General features: G+C 39.9%; 1 protein-coding gene across 1 annotated transcript in view; it reads right to left on the reverse strand.

Moving 5' to 3' along the window:
* Window positions 1–1,438: 1,438 nt before the first annotated feature.
* Window positions 1,439–23,035, reverse strand: part of LOC137282675 (von Willebrand factor D and EGF domain-containing protein-like) — a 37,954-nt gene continuing 16,357 nt past the window's right edge. The window contains exons 4-31 of the mRNA XM_067814462.1: window positions 22,298–22,366; window positions 20,870–20,938; window positions 20,439–20,462; window positions 20,071–20,232; window positions 19,530–19,637; window positions 19,286–19,402; window positions 17,490–17,558; window positions 16,984–17,007; window positions 16,207–16,305; window positions 15,347–15,718; window positions 14,445–14,507; window positions 14,216–14,269; window positions 13,541–13,767; window positions 12,791–12,880; window positions 12,300–12,429; window positions 11,709–11,917; window positions 10,687–10,781; window positions 9,746–9,815; window positions 8,884–9,063; window positions 8,357–8,568; window positions 7,609–7,750; window positions 7,062–7,143; window positions 6,544–6,710; window positions 5,934–6,199; window positions 5,407–5,509; window positions 4,358–4,466; window positions 3,570–3,700; window positions 1,439–1,765 (exon numbers count right to left, since the gene is read on the reverse strand). Coding sequence (XP_067670563.1) covers window positions 1,610–1,765; window positions 3,570–3,700; window positions 4,358–4,466; window positions 5,407–5,509; window positions 5,934–6,199; window positions 6,544–6,710; window positions 7,062–7,143; window positions 7,609–7,750; window positions 8,357–8,568; window positions 8,884–9,063; window positions 9,746–9,815; window positions 10,687–10,781; window positions 11,709–11,917; window positions 12,300–12,429; window positions 12,791–12,880; window positions 13,541–13,767; window positions 14,216–14,269; window positions 14,445–14,507; window positions 15,347–15,718; window positions 16,207–16,305; window positions 16,984–17,007; window positions 17,490–17,558; window positions 19,286–19,402; window positions 19,530–19,637; window positions 20,071–20,232; window positions 20,439–20,462; window positions 20,870–20,938; window positions 22,298–22,366 — 3,599 coding nt within the window. The 3' untranslated portion in view covers window positions 1,439–1,609. The remainder of the gene's footprint in view (window positions 1,766–3,569; window positions 3,701–4,357; window positions 4,467–5,406; window positions 5,510–5,933; window positions 6,200–6,543; window positions 6,711–7,061; window positions 7,144–7,608; window positions 7,751–8,356; window positions 8,569–8,883; window positions 9,064–9,745; window positions 9,816–10,686; window positions 10,782–11,708; window positions 11,918–12,299; window positions 12,430–12,790; window positions 12,881–13,540; window positions 13,768–14,215; window positions 14,270–14,444; window positions 14,508–15,346; window positions 15,719–16,206; window positions 16,306–16,983; window positions 17,008–17,489; window positions 17,559–19,285; window positions 19,403–19,529; window positions 19,638–20,070; window positions 20,233–20,438; window positions 20,463–20,869; window positions 20,939–22,297; window positions 22,367–23,035) is intronic.

The raw sequence follows: 23,035 nt of genomic DNA on the forward strand, positions 1-23,035 counted from the left end.
GACACTAGAGAAACAACCGGGAAATGAAACAACTGAATACACCAATGTTTACTTCAGAAGTAATCAAGAAATTACAATGCAACCAGAGACTATCAACTCTTCTACAGACAGATCATTAGAAAAATGCGAGAAACCCTTGAACGTTACACTAATATGGGGTCTGGTTGGGTTGTTGACAAGATTAACATAGTCTGCCTGGATATAGCAAACTATATACTGTTGAGAGATGGATCGCACATGTTGAGTATTTCAAGAAAAAACAAGCCACAGTTAACGTTAAAAACGGTGGCAACAATTGTATGAGGGTAACAATAGCATCCACCACTAAATTTCCAACTGAAAAACATTCTGATAGACTTTCCAGTTATCCAGAAGATGACAGGCTCAACTGGGAACGTATAGACGAACCCACACCCATCTCTCAGATGCAAAAAAAAGAACAACAGAATCCAGAGTCAGCCATCAACGTACTTGGACACGAGGGCAACAAAGTAATAGTACACAAGATACGTCCTTTATTGTAGAAGGATGGTCGTAAAACGATCAATATATTTATGGTCCAAAAAGGTGAAAAATATCACACATAAAATATGTTAGCCGACGGTTGTGCAATCAATCGACACACAAGGAAAAGAAACACTTTTGTGAAAGGTGCATCCGTGAGAGAATCGAGACCGAGAACTTCCACTATTCAACTTCACCGCTGTTCACCTTCACCTCTTAAAATTGGACAAGGAAAATGCATTGAACTTTAAAAATGTAGATATCGTTGCAGAATCATAATGACGTTTTTGCAACACTTGGTAGAATACTCACTTAAGGTAGTTCTCCTTCAATATTTCCATGTAGACCAGTACCCTTCTCGTCATATAGATCGGAATCTTTTCTACATGCAGACCATTATCCTGCTCTACATGCAGATCGGGATCCTGTAACGTTTATGCCATGCACAGGTTTGGATTGTTCTGTGTACCAGTCCTTTCAGGACCAACTCAGTAGATTTCATGTGTTGATGTGTCCAAGTGTTGAGTCAAGTTATCTAGTCACAGTCATCAGTACATTAATAACACAGTACCACATGGAACGCATGCTTATGACTTTGATCGAACAGCAGTCACAAACATAAACAGCATGATACTTTATGAGTGACAGAGACCGTCACCACTGACTACTATGTGTAATCAATACACACGAAACACGGATCTAATGTGATTGCCCCTGTCTGTAATGTAATGTAATGTAATGTAATGTAATGTAATGTAATGTAATGTAATGTAATGTAATGTAAGGTAGGTAGGTAGGTAGGTAGGTAGGTAGGTAGGTAGGTAGGTAGGTAGGTAGGTAGGTAGGTAGGTAGGTAGGTAGGTAGGTAGGTAGGTTATTTTGTAAGAGGGCGTCATGTTTTTACTCAATATGCAGCATAGAAACAGAAATGACATTTTTGACAGAATTACGTGTATTTATTTTTCAAAAAGTAAAATATAAATTAGTCGCGCTTTAGTAATGCAACCATGGAAACATGTTTTGTAAGATATGAAGGTTCACAACATTCATAATTTTATATAGAAGCATATTTTTCTGTACATTTCTCACAGTACTGCAGACTGCTTCATTGCATCGGTTTCTTGTGTCCCCTCCAGACTGTTGGAACAGTTGTCCACTGGTCGAGTGAAGTGGCAGGGTCGCACACATACGTGTGAGTCCCATTGACCCTGTCAACGTGGCCATCTTTGTAGCATCGTCCATTGATGGTACACGCATCCAGCTAAAACAGTATCAGTTACACGATAACATGTATAGAAAAGCTAACGTACAGTATCAGGTAAACGATAGCATATATGGAGAAGCTAATGTTAACAGTATCAGGTAAACGATAGCATATATGGAGAAGCTAATGTTAACAGTATCAGGTAAACGATAGCATATATGGAGAAGCTAATGTTAAAAGTATCAGGTAAGTGATAACGTATATGGATAAGCATCAGTTACACGTAAACAGCATCAGTTACACGTAAACAGTATCAGTTACACGTAAACAGCATCAGTTACACGTAAACAGCATCAGTTACACGTAAACAGCATCAGTTACACGTAAACAGCATCAGTTACACGTAAACAGCATCAGTTACACGTAAACAGCATCAGTTACACGTAAACAGAATCAGTTACACGTAAACAGCATCAGTTACACGTAAACAGCATCAGTTACACGTAAACAGCATCAGTTACACGTAAACAGAATCAGTTACACGGTAACACACGGTCGCAGTGCGACACAATCAGTAGCAGTCAAGTAGAATCATTTCCTATGTATTCTTAGTTTGTGAACACAATTATCTAAGAACGTGCTACAGAAAAAGACTTCCAGTTCAATTAAACAGACATCATTTTCTGCTATCATACGTGGTGTTCATTATACCTTGTCTAAGCCTGTAGTTGCAGGTCCAACATACGCCCCTATAGTTGCAGGTCCAACATCATACGTGGTGTTCATTATACCTTGTCTAAGCCTGTAGTTGCAGGTCCAACATCATACGTGGTGTTCATTATACCTTGTCTAAGCCTGTAGTAGCAGGTCCAACATCATACGTGGTGTTCATTATACCTTGTCTAAGCCTGTAGTTGCAGGTCCAACATACGCCCCTATAGTTGCAGGTCCAACATCATACGTGGTGTTCATTATACCTTGTCTAAGCCTGTAGTTGCAGGTCCAACATCATATGTGGTGTTCATTATACCTTGTCTAAGCCTGTAGTTGCAGGTCCAACATACGCCCCTATAGTTGCAGGTCCAACATCATACGTGGTGTTCTTTATACCTTGTCTAAGCCTGTAGTAGCAGGTCCAACATCATACGTGGTGTTCTTTATACCTTGTCTAAGCCTGTAGTAGTAGGTCCAACATCATACGCGGTGTTCATTATACCTTGTCTAAGCCTGTAGTTGCAGGTCCAACATCATACGCGGTGTTCATCATATCTTGTCTAAGCCTGTAGTTGCAGGTCCAACATCATACGTGGTGTTCATTATACCTTGTCTAAGCCTATAGTTGCAGGTCCAACATCATACGCGGTGTTCATTACACCTTGTCTTAGCCTGTAGTTGGAGGTCCAACTTCATACGCGGTGTTCATTATACCTTGCCTAAGCTTATAGTTGCAGGTCGCATTACTTCTGCTAAGAGGTAAATATTACGGTTATTGTCTTTATTGCTATAATCACTGCATATTTTTACTGTATTAGTGATGCCCGAGCTATGAGATTTACGCTGGTTCAGTGGTCCGAGGCAAGTAAAGATTCACCAGAACCACTAAATGCTAAGTACAGACGGGACCAGTAATTATTGTCTACTCACTGGTCCTGTTTAGTGGGACGTTTTGAAAGGGTTCTTTCCCTGAATACAATTGGTGATGACGTCACAGTTCTTTTTTCTTCGCTGTTTTAACTCACAGATCTTTCACGGACTGTTTCTCGGTTTGATTTACACTTAACATAAGCTGTATCCATTTGTTATCGCCAATACTATTCATAACTGATCGGAAAATGCCATAATGAACATAATATGAACTTACCTTTTCATAGCAAATGAAATTCTCACACATTTGGCACGTTCCGTCGTATATGGTGTAGCTGATGGATGACGTTTGGTTCTTGGAGGTCGTTGATTCGGTCAGGAATATTTTGAAAAACATCGCTTCAAATTCTGTAATGTTAGGGTTGAATACACAATGTCACATTTGATTAATCTGGGATTACACTTCCTCAGTAGTGTTACAGATACATGGAACTGATGCTGAATCGCCCTACACCTGTAGATCCGTGAAGATCCGGGATAGACTAGGTCTTCAGCAACCAATGCTTGCCATAAGAGGCGACCAAGCTTGTCTTAAGAGGCGACTAACGGGATCGAGCGGTCAGGCTTGCTGACTTGTCTGACACATGTCATCGGTTCCCAAATGCGCACACTGTTGTCCTCATCCTGGTCCAGATTCGATTACTTACAGCTCGCTGCCAATTTGCTGAGTGCGGCGCAAAACTAAATTCATAAACCTGTAATATTGCTTAGTGTGATCATAATAATTATGATTTTAACAAAGATTTATCACAGATGTGGAAAGGGCTTTGTCGTCTTTATCGTTGAATAGGTCTTTAAAGTTTCCACTTTAAACTTGTGTTTAAACCATGATTGTGTCACCAATAATGGTGTACTCTATATTTCATTCCTCTACATGTAATGGCCCTTCACGTTCAGGAGTTTAGTTACAAGCATGTGATATCTTGTACTTCAGTTGTAGCTTTCTGTTGTTATAATTGTACGTAAATTAGAATCAGAACACATAGCTCACTTGGCGAACATTACCTGGGTTCCTGATAATAGGCCTCAGGTTGCTGGCCACGATGGAAGCGTGTTCTCTCACAAACTGTACCGGATGTTTCTCAAATCCTTCTAGAGGTCTGCCTTTCAGATACTACCAAATAAATTAGTTATTATGAAAGACTCGCTAAACAACCACTGAGTTTCTTGAGTGACTATGATAAACTTAAGCCGCTTATAGCAGTATTCCCTCAACATTAAGGCGGGGGACACACACCAGAAATGGGCTTCACATATTGGACCCATTTGGGGAATCGAACCCGGGTCTTCGACGTGACGAGCCAACGCTTTAACCACTAGACTGCCCCACAGCCTCAAAACACCCATTGAATTACGTATGATGTATTACAGATATATCACGATATCTCATTACGTACTTGCCGTTAATAGGTTGTTTGGTTATATGGAAAACGGTGCATATGGGTGAATGGGAAATAGGTCAAACGGAATGGTGGCAGAATTATATAAATTCATGTATATGAACCATAACATATTTCTTTAAGAATCGATGCACACATTAATGAATCGAATACCCCTTAAAACAGCTATATTTGTGTAGCGTAAGTCTCAAACTGTCATATACCAATGGGAAGGGGAACTTTATTTCATATAAGGTGTTGTAAATGGTACGTTGTTGAAAAAAATATAGTTTTGTCTTTCGTCTTAGTGTTTCTATACCAAAATGACACATACGAGACAACTCATTTAACACTGTTCTCGGCAGGTTTGACAATTACTTGGCCTGATACAGACTCGTGGAAGGCGCTAGATGATTGACAGCCAGTTATACCAAACGTCTGCTGAAGTTTGGCCTAACGGAGCGGACGTTAGCATCTTATCAATGGGTACCCTTCACATTCAGTTTAATGTGCTTAAGTACAATGCTCCAAACCAAATCACACAAAGGGCTGGAGTGTGATAGTGTTTATGTCAGGAGATAATGAACTTTGTTTTAGTGAATTTGATATGGGACACAGGTTTTCCTTGCTGTACACAAACGTTTTTCACTCGAAAGAACTCGTGAACATACTTACCCCCGCCTGTTCAACCATACACGAGCTGACATCTCCCAGATTGTCCACCAAAAGACGAGGATTGAAGCAGTTGGTGTCTTTTGATTTATCGCAAAGAGCACCTCTGAAGATCAGACAAAGCATCTATATCTTAACAGCCCGTTCCGCATCTTCACTGCCTTGTTATTTTTTTAAAATATAATCAAGAGTAGGAAATGTATCAAGACACGATCTAGCGCGACACACAAAATATATTTTCATTTTGAGAATATCATTTAAAAATACCCTTAAATCATGCCCCGGTCAATGATGTCCCTGGGCGCCGATAGTGTTAAGGAATGGTGAGTAATTCGGACATTCCCCTATGTGACATATGATGCTGGAATGTCTTATAAACACGATTAATGACAGACAAATTTTCAAAAAAATTAAAAAAACTCCGATATCCTGTATAATGTCATTGTTAATCGTCAATTTCTGACCTTTCGAAATATTAATTCAAATTTGTTTTTTATGGAAAATCAGTGACAACAATATAGAATATTTACTGCTCGATTCCGGTAATATTAAATGGTTGTCCTGTCTTCACGGAGCAATCCTGCCACTCTGTGCCAGACTCACAGTGGCATTCGCCATCAACGCATGTGCCATGCATGCTACACAGGTTAGGGCATGTCTCCGCGAGAATGTCAGGCGCCTGCAGCGTCCCGTTGGCCGTCGTGTTGTAGTTGTTAATGTTGCTTGTAATTGATATCTCACACTGAGATTTGAAGTCATGGACGGCGGAGGAGATAAATGCATAGCCGTCGCTTGCCTATTAGAAAAGGGGAAATGTGGCGGTTAGATAAGATATGAGGTAATTTTTACATATATTCTGGTAAACGAGTCTAGATAATATGAGGGCACGGGTGTTTGTATTGCTTATACGTATATATGTGTCTTTTGACAATTTAGGAAAAAACTGTTCTTATTTCAGTTGCTGTGTATCTTATATATTTTCGACGATTAATTTCAATGATGTGAATATGAAATCTTACCAATAATGTGAAAACTCGCGCGCATTGCGGACGTAAACCAAACTAACAATGTTTCAGTAATGTTAAAATTCGAGAAATGTGTTATAAGCCTTTCTTTCATTAAATATTGTATACACATTACCAGAATGTCTTCAGCACAAGAGTTTACAAAGGCGTCCATGTTGAGATCTTTCAGCGAAGAACACTGATGGTGTGTGTATTTAGATATGGCTGTTCTACATCTATCCTTAGCCTCCTTCTCCGTTATACCGCTTGGCGTTGGCCAGTGGTGCACAGGTGGAATGTAGTCTGTAAAAGTGATACATTTCTGATACACTACACGACCGTGTAGCCGTGACCTGACCACATGTACGTACTGTTGCTTGTGTTATCAAGTACGTGTTCCTACAGAACGGTTTAGTTACAAGCTGTCGTAACTTAGCTAGACTAGTGTTTATTGAGAGATTAGCAAAACGAATATCGCGAGTATGACTCTTGTTGTGATAATTTGATCCATCTGCAATGTTGCAACGGTGTCATCAGCCAAACCACATACAAAGGACGCGCGAATACATGTGTCATTGTTTTGAGGACACGTAGGTCAACGCGAGGAAGTAATAGATGTTTGTTTAGATGGTTTCATTGTTTAAAATCTCTTACTTGCTGGATCGACAGTTGGAGACTGCGTTATCATAGCGCCTTGCTTCATCTGTGCCGGAACTATTGGTCGACACGATCCACGCTTAAAACAAGAAAACAGGATACATCTATCAGTTTCTTTCTTCTCAGTGTACATTTGGGTATATTTCCATGAAATGTTTCAGCAACTTATATTTCTTTCCTGATATCACGTTTGAAACACTACCCTTATGACATGCTGTGATTAAATTTCTATTTTATTCAAAATCATTCAAGCAGTATGACTTTTATCCATGGCACCTTTGTCACATGCTCCTGTGTGACGGCCTATTTTAATGTATGGATCTGTCATTTCAGATTTCTGAAGACGTGAGCAGACCACAGGTGTTGTGATCCCTAACAGATCTGTCATAAGGTTTAGTCTTTACTTATGGTTAGTGAGTGTCCACTGAAAGAGACGCTGTGTCGATGCGACTGGCAATCCTTTCTTAATATGTCAATTCTAAAGTATTCTCAATTCGAGCGAGATGAACGTTTAGTACAACTGTATCACAATGAGATGAAATACCTGCACATGTGGATCTATGACCTTCTGCCCTCTCCCACAGGATTGCCTCCCTTTCTCACAGGAACAATAGAAACCACTGTTCTTAGATGGTGTCACCATTTTCACCCGGTGGCCTTCGAACAAATTTTGATCTGGCTGGACTCTGTTGATATTAATTGAGTTTAAGTAGTGACAAGGGGCGGGCATAGTTGGAATCACTGTTTGAAAAAAAGATCAACTCCAAAATATTATAACCGCGAAGATCCGGGTAGAATAGGCCTTCAGAAACCCATGCTTGTCATAAAAGGCGATTCTGCATGTCGTAAGAGGCGACTAACGGGATAGGGTGGTCAGGCTTACTGATTTGGTTGAGACATGTCATCGGTTCCCAGTTGCGCAGATCGATGTTCATGCTGTTGATCACTGGGTTGTCTGTTCCAGACTCGAGTATTTACAGACCGCCGCCATGTGCCTGGAATATTGCTGGGTGCTGGGTGAAACTCACTCACTCACTCACTCACTCACTCACTCACTCACTCACTCACTCAAAGATTACCTTTCAGCAAAGATGAAGTCGTAGAAAATATGTTTCAGATACCAGAATAGGGAATGGCACCCCCTTGTACAAGCTGAGAGAAACGGTCGTGTAGAGAAACAAATCATCATTTTGACAGGTCTCCATCTTCGCATAGAGGATGAAACTGGGCTTATGCCAATACACTCAGTAGAATTAAAGGAATCTAACTGAGAAACCAGCTGGTTCACCCACCTGAAGTATCCGACCGTGGAATCTGCAATGACTCCACCCGTCGTGAACGTGGCCTCCCCGTTCACTCTGACGCTTGGATTGCAGACTTCCTGATATGTCGTTTTGTTGTCAAACGCCTCCAGTGGAACAACGCCATGTGGGAAGGCTATAGTCACCGTGTACCAGGAGTATTGCGCAATGACGCTAATTCTGTGCCCTTGATTAGTTGTAATCTGACAATGAAAAACTTTCCAACTGAATAATTATATAACCGTGAACATTGCAATTTACCATCCAACACTGTGTGAGATAACTCCTTTTCGATATCGTTTTGACAGTACATTTTATACCATGACCTGACTCATTGGCCTGACCTGACCTGACGTGATCCATTACATGATTCAGAATGCTATGATGTCAAATGCCTGATGACGTCACACTGCTATGACATCAGAGTTCACATATGTACATGCCAACGTAATAACATAACATTGCAATATATTTTGAAAAGCGCACACTGATGAAGAACCAGAGAGAAATATATGTACCTGGTATTCGTTGCTGCCGCATACTTGTACTGACCCGTCAGTTATGACGTTGTTTGCTCTGACAGAGGGGACGGACCTGTGGCAACTATCGATGAAGATGACATCATCACCCTTTTGCACAGCAACAGCGCAAATCATAGCACGTCCCGTTCCAGTATAAATGGACATACGAGCTTGTACCTGAAACAGGACGTCGAGATGATCGAACTTTAGTTTTCATAGATACATACTTATATCTTGTCAATACATATACATTCATTATGAAATAGAACTACACACCAGGTGTTGTCAAGGAACAGGTAGTTTCGAACGAATTAACCAAAAGAACTCAAGCATCTGTAGTAGTCTAGGTATCGGCATATCCTCCGACTGTTCTACTATACTACCCATCAACTGTTTAGACGTAAAGCATTCACTATATTCGATGCATATATATGTGGTTACATCAAACTAACTTAGGTGAACCACCTGCAAACCTTATGCAGATTAATTGCACGAGGATCATGCATCAAATTGCTGAAATGCATGTGCAAATATCGCGAATGTGAACAGCTGCGTTTTGGGGTAAAGTTTTGTTAAGAATTCACCAATTTTTATTTAGTTACATCATTTATTGAACTCATGACAATAACCTTTTCAAGGTTTTCAATTTGTTTTACAATGCATCAGCTCATGTGTAAACAGTACCTTTAAACAGTACAGAATATTTTGCAAAATCTAGTTCGGAACAGTTGAATGAAGTAGATGGCTAAATTTACACCGGTGAGTCTAAACGTTTGATGGATAGTATATAACATTTGTAGAGTTTTTGATGTGATTATGCATATTTATACTGCACTGGACAGGTCCCCAAAGAACATACCGTGAGCTGAGCTCTGGTGTCACTGGCAAAGTTGAAGTCGCCAAGATGGTACAGGTTGTAGTATGTGACTCTGTAACAATGTTATATACCGGATAAATACCAACAGCACACACTGTTCAGTCATTTCTTCAGTCATTTCTCTGTATCGTACGTATGTTTATATATAATACTTTTAATCGGTACGCTTTTGTAATACAAAGAGAGTCTTAACGTTTCTAGTGTATGGTAGGCCTGGTGGTAGGATGTATCGGTGTGTATTGTCTGAAGATATGTTTGTAAACAAAACATATTTCTTCTTCCACACACACACACACACACACACACACACACACACACACACACAGACACACAGACACACACACACACACACACACACACATATATATATATATATATATATTGATGCGAATTATATATACACATACATACACTCACACACACACACACACACACATATATATATATATGTTCAGAGAGAGACACACACACACATATATATATATATATGTGTGTGTGTGTGTGTGTCTCTGAACATATATATGTGTGTGTGTGTGTGTGTGTATGTATGTATGTGTATGTATGTGTATATATAATTCGCATCAATATATATAGATAGATGGATGGATATAGATATATAGATATAGATAGATAGATAGATAAAGATATAGAAATAGAAATAGAAATAGAAATAGAAATATAGATAGATAGATAGATAGATAGATAGATAGATAGATAGATAGATAGATAGATAGATAGATAGATAGATAGATAGATAGATATAATCGATGCCTTTTTCTGAATCTGATCTAAGTAGTCTTCTTGTCTCCACGTGTCAAATTTTAGGTTTGTAAATCAGTTGATGCGAATTTGCTATATTATCATTTTCATTTGTCAATATATATTTAATGATTGTGAAACAAATTTTGAAGTCCATCACTTACCCAAGTTCATGGAAAATGCCAGGGTTGAAGGACGACGTGAAATGCGGGTCTCCTGAACCGACGCAAGTAGAGAATCTGGTATCCGTGTTCAGTACCTGTATAAGCAGTGTGTAATATGATTCGTTTATGTCTTTGGCATTTTAATGAAATGAAATGCCGGAGGAATATAATGAAACATCAGTCGTTACAAAATATAGATGAAAAATATTTTAATACATTTACGAAACATCACCTTGTTGTAATTATAAGAATGAGTCTGCGGTGGGTTTTGTTTTCGACCAAACAACATTTCCACTTGTCATGTCAACTGTGTTCCATTTGTCTCCTACTAGTAGAACTTCACTGGTCACTATGACTTCTCTAATCTGGCAAGGCGATGAACAACTGTCTGGTTCAAGATAACTGTTCAATTCTATTTAACTTTGAATAATATATAATACGTCCCAATTTCATTCTGGAAACCCCAAACCCCAACAGTCCTCACTGTGGCCAGTTTCTGACAAGTGAACTGAGAAATTTCACATGAGACAATCATGTTGAGTTATTTCGGCTAATATAATGATTTATCGTCCCAAACTGTGCTCGACAGGAAATCGTTTCTGTGAGATCAGACGATATCTCCTAGGAGATATCGCTTTGGCAGTATATTTTGCACAATGCCCTGACAATGCTATGACGTCATTAATTTGATAAGGTCACAAGACTATTACATCGTTGCACTGCATATCTAATGCCAGTGCTGTGTTCAGAGATCATCGGCAAACCTCGAATATTTGTTAGTTTATCAACTCGTGTTGATATATTTGATATCAGTAGACACTTCGGTGAGATTCTCTATATATTTACCTGCAATTATCAATGTACCCAATGTGAAAAGTTCCACATCTTTTCTTATTTCACTGACCTTTCATTAATTGTTCAGGAATGTGTGTCGTTACTTCTACTTAATGGTTCCGATCTAATTGCCCATGCCCAATACATTGTAGGACCATCCAGACAAGACACACAAAGGACGGCCTCACCTTGACTGGCGGCATAGTAATACTGCTCCAGTACTCGAGTCCAGGTACGTTGTTTGGCATGGTTGCAAACGATATTGACAGTGTTTGAGCTGGCTTGACAGCAGGATCTACTTGTGTTCCAAGACTCAGATTAAATCGTGATTCGTGTGCATCTTCGTCCCAACTGGAAGGTGTCAACACTAACTGACATTGGCCGCCGATGAACAAACCTAAACAGGAGGTTGGACATACTCCATGGTGGTTTGCAAAGGTGTAAATATGGGCTAATATGCAAGGAAATCAATCAAGGAATTATTTAAGATTTACGTGTAAGAAAAGCCCGAAGATGTCTTGGTCGGGACACACATCATGTTCTTTTAAAGACCAGTAGATCCAGACAAATGGTGCAATCATGAACAATTAAAGCCATGTAGCAATCCATTTTTCGTGTAAGTCAGACAGGTTGCAAACCTTTAGATCTAGATTATATTGAGTGCATTGCCCAGCCCCTTTAGCCACAATTATGTGTAAGTTCGGGCTTTGTATAATAGTAGATACGCTTCTGTCACGTTCTTATAACGTATAGTGGATGAGAGCAAACTGCAAGTTAACCTGGGGCAACTGTTTCCAGAACAACTTCACATGAGTCACTTGTGGCATTGTCACATACAACTGGCAGTGTCGCGATCACTGTGATGGTTTGGTCCACCCCTTCGCGAAAGCTCAGCGGTGATGGTTCAACCTGAAAAAGGCTTCCATTAGCGAACATGCCAAACTAGATCATCCACTGTTGGATGGGTGTAGTACAACAATGCTACAGGCATGCATACACTGTACATCACGTGTGAATTCAGATCCAGGTTGGAATTGGGCTTCAGTAAGCCATGCGTGTCGTACGAGGCGACTAACGGGATCGGGTGGTCAGACTCGCTGACCTGTCATCGTATCCCAATTACGTAGATCGATGCTCATGATGTTGAATACTGGATTGTCTGGTCTAGTCTCGATTACTTACAGACCGCCGCGATATAGCTAGAGTATTGTTTTGTTTTGGTTTGGTTTTTTTGCGGCGTAAAACTAAACTCACTCACACTCACACTGACCTTTATTCCCCCAAAATATTCGTTGCTGTGGAACTCGGTGCTACGCACGAAGGAGGTGTTTTCGAAGTACGACTGAACTGAACATTCAAGCTGGAATGAAGACGAAGTAAGCCTATAAAGGTTTCTGCTCTGCCAACACCAGATAAGGAATGTTCTTCTTTGGCCAGAGTTAGTATAATAGTTCATTTACTTTATTAAAAGGGTATCAGTGACAAGTTGTGACAAATATTTTCTTCAAAATGCATCAGCTGACAATGACACATTAATCATATGCACCCCTCTTACCTGTGGATACCTGTGAAGGTGCGGGTTAGAATGGTAAGCTTCTGTAACCCATGCTTGTCTCCACGCATGACAATCCAGGGGTTAGAATAGAACTCAGTAAACCACCTTGTCGTACGTAGCGACTAACGGGATCGGGTGGTCAGGCTTGCTGACTTGGTTGACACATGTCATCGGTTCCCAATTACACAAATCGATGCTCATGCTGTTGATCACTGGATTTACTGGTCCAGACTCGATTATTTAGCGACCTCCGCCATACAGCTGGAATATTGCTGAGTGCGGCGTAAAACTAAACTCACTCACTCACTCTTACCTGTGGAATGCGTTAGGATTCGATTCTTAGCAGACCTCAGCCATAAATTTTGGAGTGCGGCTTTAAACAATCTACAAACAATCTTACATCTAGCTTTAATTACACTTGATAGAGCTAATAGTGAACAAACCGACAGACTCCCATGCTCTTACATTCTTATTGACATGGCCAGTCCACATGTTCACATCGAAGAAGCTAGTCCTGTTGCCTCCGTGTAGAGTCACGGTCTCAACAACGATGTTATTCATAAGCCATTTGACACGGAATCGTGCATCAGTAGAATTATCGGCACTGTCAAATGTACACGTGTGCTGGTATGTCCCATCTATTTGTTCTGGACCAGTGAGTAGAGTTCGTCCAGTAATAACAGGGTACATATCTGAAATACACTGACAATACGTTACTGACATGCTTCAAACATATCTCTCCAGTATACTCACTTCTTCTGGTTGCACATGACGTGTAGGATAAATAGGTGTTTACAGTTTTTGATAAAACATTTCGGAGGTAACATCAGGAACCCCGTGCACACATGTGCAGCAAAGCTTCATGATATGTTGAAAACTGAAGTATCACTATCAATGAGTGAGTTGTGTTTTACGCCGCTTGGAGCAATATTCCAGCAATATCACGGCGAGGGATCCAGACATGGGTTTCAGACGTTATACCCAAGTGGTGTATCAAACCCGGGTCTTAGGCGTCACAAGCGAACGCTTTAACCACTAGACTACTCCACCGCCCCAATCCAGATACAGAGATGGGAGACAGAGAAGTCTCCAGCTAATAGTTTGGTAGAATATCTGGCTTTGTGTCAGTACGAGCCGTACCTCTACATGGCTGGAATCCAGATGGTGACGTCTTCCCTGGTGGACACGGTATTTCTGGAAATCAGAACGTTGCCAAGAAAGTTAAATTATAGATGTAATAATAATACATTCCAACGATTGCAGAATTCGAAAACAAAACTCATTAGTTATTGAAATAGAGAGACATCTTATTTGCCAGCAGTTATTGCAAACGTATGTAATATTTGAATATTCAATATAAAATGCCTACTTGTACAAGGTGGAAATCCACTCGCAGATATTTCATATTCATTGCAGGGTTTAATGGACGCATCTGAAAAAAAACGGAAAACAATTAACGAGGCAGTCAAAATGTTGCCATGATAGACAAATGAAAAGTTTATATCTAGTTTGCACATTGTGGTGACTGTAGTATCACAATGTCAATTTACTTTGGACTATATTTAAATCATTCCTGTATCATTCCAGTTTAATGGTTATTTCATCAATGGATACTGTATACATCACTTTCCGATACACCGTGTAAACACCCACAGTCGCTATTTATCATATTCACTATAATCACATGTTTGGGGTTTGACGATTATTTGACGGCAAGTTAGTCCATTTTTATAACAATACGATCATTCACGAATTACCCTTGCAGGTCAATGTATAAAACTATTGCCTACAAGGAAACGGATTATAGATGTGGCTGGATCAAAATATAGCATCCTCCTTGATAATGCACCTAAATATTGGTTCCTTCAAAGAAAAATACCTGCCAACCTACACCTACAAATGTATTAGAATCTATTTGAACTAGAAGTATTATTATGTGATCATTCTTGAAATAAACACAAGGAGTTTGACAATATAGAATGACATATAATGATTAGAGTCTTTCATAGATACTGAGTTATCCTAACACACCTTTTGATTTTACCGTAATTACCTCAATTTAAGCTATGAATGTAGTTTATAGGTCTTGTAGGTCAGCTGAAATCATGCTAGACTTTGTGTTTGTAATCAATACCGAATAACTTGAATTCCAAGATGTGCTAGAAGAATGTCAAATAGGCATGAAGAAGGAAAATTACGTTGGAAATCTACTGAAGGAAACAACTGCCGCGCCCAAATTATTTTCATCAACACCAATATGTTTGACAATACCTGTGCAAATCGCCATGGGGCAGAGAATTGTCTCCAAGGGCAGATGATACACCATGAACTCTCCTCTACAGTTCTTTACGGGCACCTTTTCTGACCACAAACATCCATTTGGCGTCAAGTCCAGATGGTTGAAACAAAACGTCTTGTCTGCAATGCCGTCCTCTACAGAAGGGAACTTGTCATTCATCCAGATTGTTGACTTGGTACCACAGTGGTACTTGTGGACGCTGGAGATTGCCACTTCACCCTCGGAGAATCGGTACCAACCAGGCTGTAGCTCATCATCACAGAGAAACGCCGATGACTTATTTGTTCCCAGATTGATATCTCTTAGTCCCTCCAGAAGTGTCGTGTAGTTCGTACACGGATCCGCTGCAAAGTGGTAGTTTTGTAAAGTGAGTGAGTGAGGTTAGTTTTACGCCGCACTCAGCAATATTACAGCTACACGGCGGTGGTCTATGAATAATCGAGTCTGGACCAGACAATCTAGCTATCAAGAACATAAGCACCAATCTGCACAATTGGAAACCGATTACATGTGTCAACCAAGTCAGGAAGCCTGACCACCCGATCCCCTTTGTCGTTTATTAGGACACGCCTAGTTGTATTTGTGCATGGGTATACCTATTCTACCCGGATCTTCACGGGTATTTTGTAAAGGAAAATAGTATACTACGATTCGAATGGAGAGTGTAGCATTATTTAAAAACTGTTTGCCTGTGACTAGTTTTCCACTGCATACGTTGCTATTATCGGAGTATTGTATCTAAGGTATTCCTCAACAATCCAAACAACCGTTTATCTGATTGAGCTGAAGCAATTTCGATCAATTATTTCAATGTTACAAACACGTTGCTTACCATCTACCGCCACTGTTGACGTTGACGTTGCCGTTGCCGTTGCCGTTGCCGTTGCCGTTGATGTTGATGATGCTGTTGACACCGTCGAGAAGCCAGGAACTGTTGACAGTGCAGCAAATATCAATAAGGCATTAAACTTGCATCGGTAAATTTACCTTTGTAATATCATATTGCAGCACACGTAATGGCAGATTGACCTTCAAAGATGCAAAACCTATTAATGTTTATTGGAACATTTTCAATAACACGAACGAAATGCAAACCATGTTGCAAGATGTTGGTAATTATTTACGTGCCCAAAACGGGAAGAAACGTTTCCCATTTCAGCCGTTCACGAGTAAAAACTTTCCATACACACACACTACGTAATTTACTGTGGAGTCGAGGGAATGTTACAAGTGACTACCTCATTCATGCAGACTCGATTATTTACAGACCTCCGCCATATAGCTGGTACACTGTTTAGTCCGACGTAAAACTAAACTCACTCACTCACTCACTCACTCAGTCACCACGATATGAGTATATTTAGAATTCCTTAACTGACATCCCCTATGCGGAACTTCGTTAATAATTTCTACAACCTTTCCTCATCTGTGTATGTCCAAAATCAGTACTTTAGCTGAGAGGTGCTGATCCCAACTGATCATTTCTACGACCTTTACACAAATGACCTGGCTTTTCTCAGGTTTTTCATCCAGGAGTTTCCACGACACATCTCAATAAAATATTAGTGGCCAAGGGCAATAAATGTACATGAAGACAGCCTGAACTCACCATGTTCAGCGCCTGATGTGGATGCTGTTAAAAATGAAAACACCGATATATATCGTGTAATTTGACAGACATCTGCATTGACACTACGTTCATAGCAATCACGGTAATAACGAACTGACAGGAGTAACGAATAGGGTTGTGTTTCCTGGTTACTTAGTGCACATTAAACACGGTACTAACCAACTGATGGATGTGATGAAGTGGGGTGTTTTTCCTGTTTACTTACTATACTGTATATACAGTTATAACGAAATGACGGATGTAACGAAGTGGGTTATTTGTGTTTCCTGGTTACTTACTGTACAGCATACATTGCTGGTATCCCCTTTGACCGGAGTACAGTATCTAAGGTATTCCCCAACAAATCCTTTTCTTGGGATCCGTTTAAGTGATACGTACTTTTAACGTTCCATGCATGTAGACAGACAGTGTTAAGCTGAGGCGATTTCGATTTCATGAGATAAGGTTAAAGTAACTTATTTCAATGTTACAAACACATTGCTTACCATCTACCGTCACTTTTGACGTTGCCGTTGGTGTTGATGATGTTGGTGACACCGTCGTAGTGGCAGAAACTGTTGACAGTGCAGCAAACATCAATAAGGCAGTAAACTTGCATCGGTTGATTTACCTTTGTAATATTGACCTTCCTTATGCAAAATCTAATCTTCATTGAAATATCTTCATTAACACAAACAAAGGGAAGCCGATTTTAGATGATAACGTCTACAACCTATCTACGACTATACCCGTAGTCATGATATGTGGCCCCTGAAGATTCGGGCTAGAACTTATCTTCAGCAACCCATGCTTGTCGTACGAGGCGAATAACGGGATCGGGTGGTCAGGCTCGCTGACTTGGTTGACACATGTCATTGATTCAAAATTGCGTAGACAGATGCTCATGCTGATCACATGATTGCCTGGTCCAGACTCGATTATTCATATACCGCCGCCATGTAGCTGGAATATGTAGCTGAGTACGGCGTAAAACTAAACTCACTCACTCAATTGTCTTCCCTCATGCGATGCTGATTTCAGATGTTAATTTCTACAACCTTTTCACGACTACACCTCTAAACATGTTATGTGTATGTCTGGAATCCCTTAATTGACATTCTCTATGAGATGTTGATCCTTTTTATCATTTCTACAACCTTTCCTCAGCTGTTCTCCTATGTATGTCTAGAATAAGTACCTTAGCTATGAGATTCTGATCCCAACTGTTTTGAATAGTTGGGATTATATATTCACTTTTATATCAAGGATTAGCTTTAATTATTTCCCGTAGATATTTTTTTGTAATGAGCGCTCCTTTGTTTGGCGCCATATTGTTCCTAGACGTAAACGTCGTGTTTGATGAGCCAGAGGGCGACAGTCATAATGTCCCAGAGATACAGATATATCAGCAAAAAGATTATAGTTTGTAGTGTTTCGAGTTAGGAGTTATTTTCAGTGTATGACCCCAAAATTCAAGTTTTGACCACCTGTCAGCCCTTTTGTCAACAGTGTGAGACGTCTGTTTCTTGGAATTGAGAGTCCGCGTTGCACTGTTCACAAGAATTTATGTGTGACAGCAACGTTTGTTTAGGAGTGTATTTGACTCTTTTTGAGGGTGGATCGGAGTTGTAACAGGTGTTATTCATTGTCTCCATACATATACGGTGTATGACTGATTATATCTAGTAGCGTAGAGTTTAGAGCAATTACTGTATTGGTCATAGATTCAGATAGAGATAATAATGACGTCACAGAGATTATACGAAAGCTTCAATATGTGAGCGATTTTCTAAGCGTTCCTATGAGGGATTGAGTGCAAGGCTCCTGACTTATGAGGAGAGTTTTATGAGTATACAAATGGCAAATATAGAGAGTTATTGCATAAGAGATTAAAGCTTTACTTTCAGAATTGCACGATCTATGTTTCCGTGTGTTGGGAATAAATGGTGTTGGAAGAAACACCCCCACCCCCACCCCCACCCCCACCCCCACCCCCACCCCCACCCCCACACGCACATACATACACACACAATACACTTGCTCTTTGACATGTGGACCAACAACCTATATTCAAATGACCTGGTTTTCCTATGGTTTCTCATCCAGGACTTTCCACGTCACATCTCTTATGCCCGTCTCTAAGCCGATATTTTTAATTGTTATCCTGAATCTGCCGAACTAACAATTGTTGGTACACACGTAAAGAAAATTAAAACACCATTGTTAAACTATTCTGGTTAATACTGTTTCGAGACTCAAGAACCATGCTTTGATTTCTCCTTGATGGTGCAAAGTGAGCTACCTTTCTTGATGCATATGTAGTGGAGAGGGTAAATGCATTCATTGTCATTCCACTGGTCAGGTTGTCCAAAGTTGATCTCCACGCAGTCCTCGTCCGGATTCATGTTGTCCGGCTGACCTAGCAAAAGACATGAGCAGATCTTTACAAAACAAACTGCCCAAATTGTCAAGTTAGTGCTTTACAATTTTGTACAAGCATCCCATGACAAATGAAATGAAGGAATTTCGGTTAGGGAGAATTTTACCGGCATTCCAATGGGCAAAAGTTGCAGGTGAACCATCAGCCCATCTGAAAACTCCTTCGTGGCTCCTGTCGTTAAGTCCAATCCATGTCCGTTCTTGAGTGATTGAAGCTGAAATATCGATGTCTCAAATCAGCAAGAGGTGTCTTCAAGAACGATGGCATTTATCTCGGCTATTACTTAGTATAGTGAGTGAGCGGTGCCTGCATGGTGCCTTAACAGTGCTTAAATACGACTTGAACACTGAGTGAATGCTGCTTGAACAGTGAATGAATAGTTCTAAAATAGTGAATGAATAATGCTTGAATATCACATGTTTTTTGTCCTTGGAACAATTAAATGAATGAATCAAAGTAAGCACATGAAATGTAATTAGAGACACAGAAATATATGAGAATGATGTCATCCGACTCTAAACTGCCCTTATTGTTCCACAATTATGTATATCCTGAATTTGAGGAGTGCTTTATTTGTTGAGGACAAACATTTGGGGGCAATATTCCTGTATATTTTGTTAGTTGATTGTAATTGAATGGATACTTACTTGAAACATATGTGTTCTCTTCGTCATTGTGGATGCTTAGGAGATCTGCTCCCTGTCGCTGGCAGTCTGATAAAGCATCTGGCCATGACTTGTTCGTATTGCTCAGAAAATAGCACCTGTCTGTCTCATTGTAGAAGGGTAGCCAGCCATCAGGACATATCTCTGTCGGATACGGAATCTGGGTTAAATGTTTCAATGAACAAACGGGGATGTTGATTATGTGCTTTTCGAATATTTGCCTGGTTTCAATGCAACGTCTCTGTGGACCCTTTTGAATTATTAGTGGTCAAGCTGCATTTCAGACAAAAGTATATAAATATTCGCGCTGTAGGGAAATATATGAACAAAAAAAGACATTCTGAACTCACCATGTTCGGTGCCTGGTGTGGATTCTGTTGATATTGATATCTAACGTATGATTTGAAAGATAGTCATGTCTACATTACCAGCTTTGATATAATAAGATAGTATTAAACTCGAAAATAACGAACTGGCGCTTGTAACGAAGTGGCTGTTTTTCCTGGTTACTTACTGAACAGTAAACACGGCAATAACGAAATGACGGGTGTAACGAAGTGGCTTGTGTTTCCTGGTCACCTATTGTACAAAATACATTGCTGGTATCCTCTTTGACCGGAGTACAGTATTCCCCAACAAATCCTTCTCCTGGGAAACGTTTAAGTGATACGTACTTTTAATGTTTCATGCATGTAGACAGACAGTGATAAGCTGAGGCGATTTCGTTTACATGAGATAAGGTTAAAGTAACTTATTTCAATGTTACAAACACATTGCTTACCATCTACCGTCACTGTTGACGTTGACGTTGATGTTGATGATGTTGTTGACACCTTCGTAAAACCAGGAACTGTTGACAGTGCAGCAAATATTAATAAGGCATTAAACTTGCATCGGTTAATTTACCTTTGTAATATCATATTGCAGCACACGTAATGGCAGATTGACCTTCAAAGATGCAAAACCTATTAATGTTTATTGGAATATTTTTAATAACACGAACAAAGTACAAACTATGTTGCAAAGGTGTAACAAGTATTTACGTGCCAAACCTGAAAGAAACGCTTACCTATTTCAGCCGTTCCCGAATAAAAAAACTTTCCATGCACTCGCACTTCGTTATTTACTGTGGAGTCGAGAGAAAGTTACACGTGTCTACCTCATTGATATGTATCGTATAATTTGAAAGTCATTTACATTATCTGCTTTAAATGTGCTCTCAGTACAGAACAGTGTAATAACGAACTGGCGGGTGTATCGAAGTCGAACTTTTTCCTGGTTATTTCCGTACTTCACGTACATATATAACGCAACGGGTGACGGGTGTAACGAAGCGGCTGTTTGTCCTGGTTACTAGTGTGCAGTAATACGGTAATAACGAACTGACGGGTGTCACGAAGTGGGTTGTGTTTCCTGGTTACTTACTGTACAGTAAACACGGTAATAACGAACTGACGGGTGTCACGAAGTGGGTTGTGTTTCCTGGTTACTTACTGTACAGTAAACACGGTAATAACGAACTGATGGGTAACAAAGTGGGTTGTTTCTTCTGCTAACTAACTGTACAGTAAACACGGTAATAAGAAACACACTTTAGTTCGTAATAAGTGTAGGTAGTAAGATGCATTTCGACTAAAATAAGCAGTAACTGGTGGGGACAAGGAAGACAGATATATCCGCCAGTTCATCAGAAGCGTGCTCGTTATAAAAGTAGTATATTGATTATCTTAGGTATGTATAGTTGTAAACCTATTGTGGTGAACAGGGACCAAACAAATATGACACATCGTAGCTCATTAACAAGCCACAAACCAACACACCCATTCCTTCAGAAGTGAATTATAAACCTGTCGCCGCCAAAAAGCTGAACATTAAATTGTCCAAATATCACTTCTCAAAATGACTGAAGTAAGTTAAAGAATTCAGAATGGTTTGATTTCTTACATCTTGTATGTATCCAAAACCTGAACATTGCATTTACCGAACAATTTAATGTTATTAAGGTGTGTGTTTGCCAAAGAATGTTTGCTATTATGAATCAGGAAAGATAGATGCTGAATTCTCTGATGTGTCCAGGAGTAACCATGATGGCGCGTGACTGTGTTCTTCCAAACATCTTAGTGGCGGGAAGCCAGTAACTCTAACATAACACTTGAACTTGCAGACAAGGTTGTCCAAGATGTCCTGACACGGACAGATGACAGCTTACCATCTGATGTCACTTCTGACGTTGCCGTTGATGTTGATGGTTCTGTTGGCACCGTCGAAACGCCAAGAACTGTCCACAGTGCAGCAAACATCAATAATGCAGTAAACTTGCATCTGTTAATTTATAGTTGTAATACCATATGACAGTGCAGTTAATGACACACTGGAATTCAATATGCAAAGCCTAATGTTTATTGGAATATGTTCTTTGACACAAACAAAACACAAACTATGTTGCAAGACGTCTCTAAGCTGTAGTATTTACGGGGCCAAAACCAGAAGAAACGTTTAATGTATTTTCGGACGTTCTCGAGTCATTTGGGGATGCTGATTTCAGTTGTACATTTCTGCAACCTTCTTTTTGTAACCATGATATGTGTATGTGTAGAATCCCTTCATCGCCATCCCTTATGACATGCTGATCGTAAGTGTTAATTTCTACAACCTTTTCACCACTGTATCTTTCACGATGATATGTGTATATTTAGAATCTCCCAATTGACATCCCCTATGAGATGCTGATTTCAGTTATTGATTACTACAACCTTTCCTCAGCTGTTCTCCTATGTATGTCTAGAATCAGTGCCTTAGCTAAAAGATCCCAACTGACCATTTCCATAACCTTTACACAAATGACCTGGCTTTTCTCGGGTTTCTCATCCAGGAGTTTCCACGACACATCTCTATGCCTGAATAGTAGCCAGTGGGATTAATGGTTGTCCTGAATCAGTTGAAATGC

This window comes from Haliotis asinina, chromosome 4 (assembly GCF_037392515.1).
Source record: "Haliotis asinina isolate JCU_RB_2024 chromosome 4, JCU_Hal_asi_v2, whole genome shotgun sequence".
Taxonomy (NCBI): Eukaryota; Metazoa; Mollusca; class Gastropoda; order Lepetellida; family Haliotidae; genus Haliotis; species Haliotis asinina.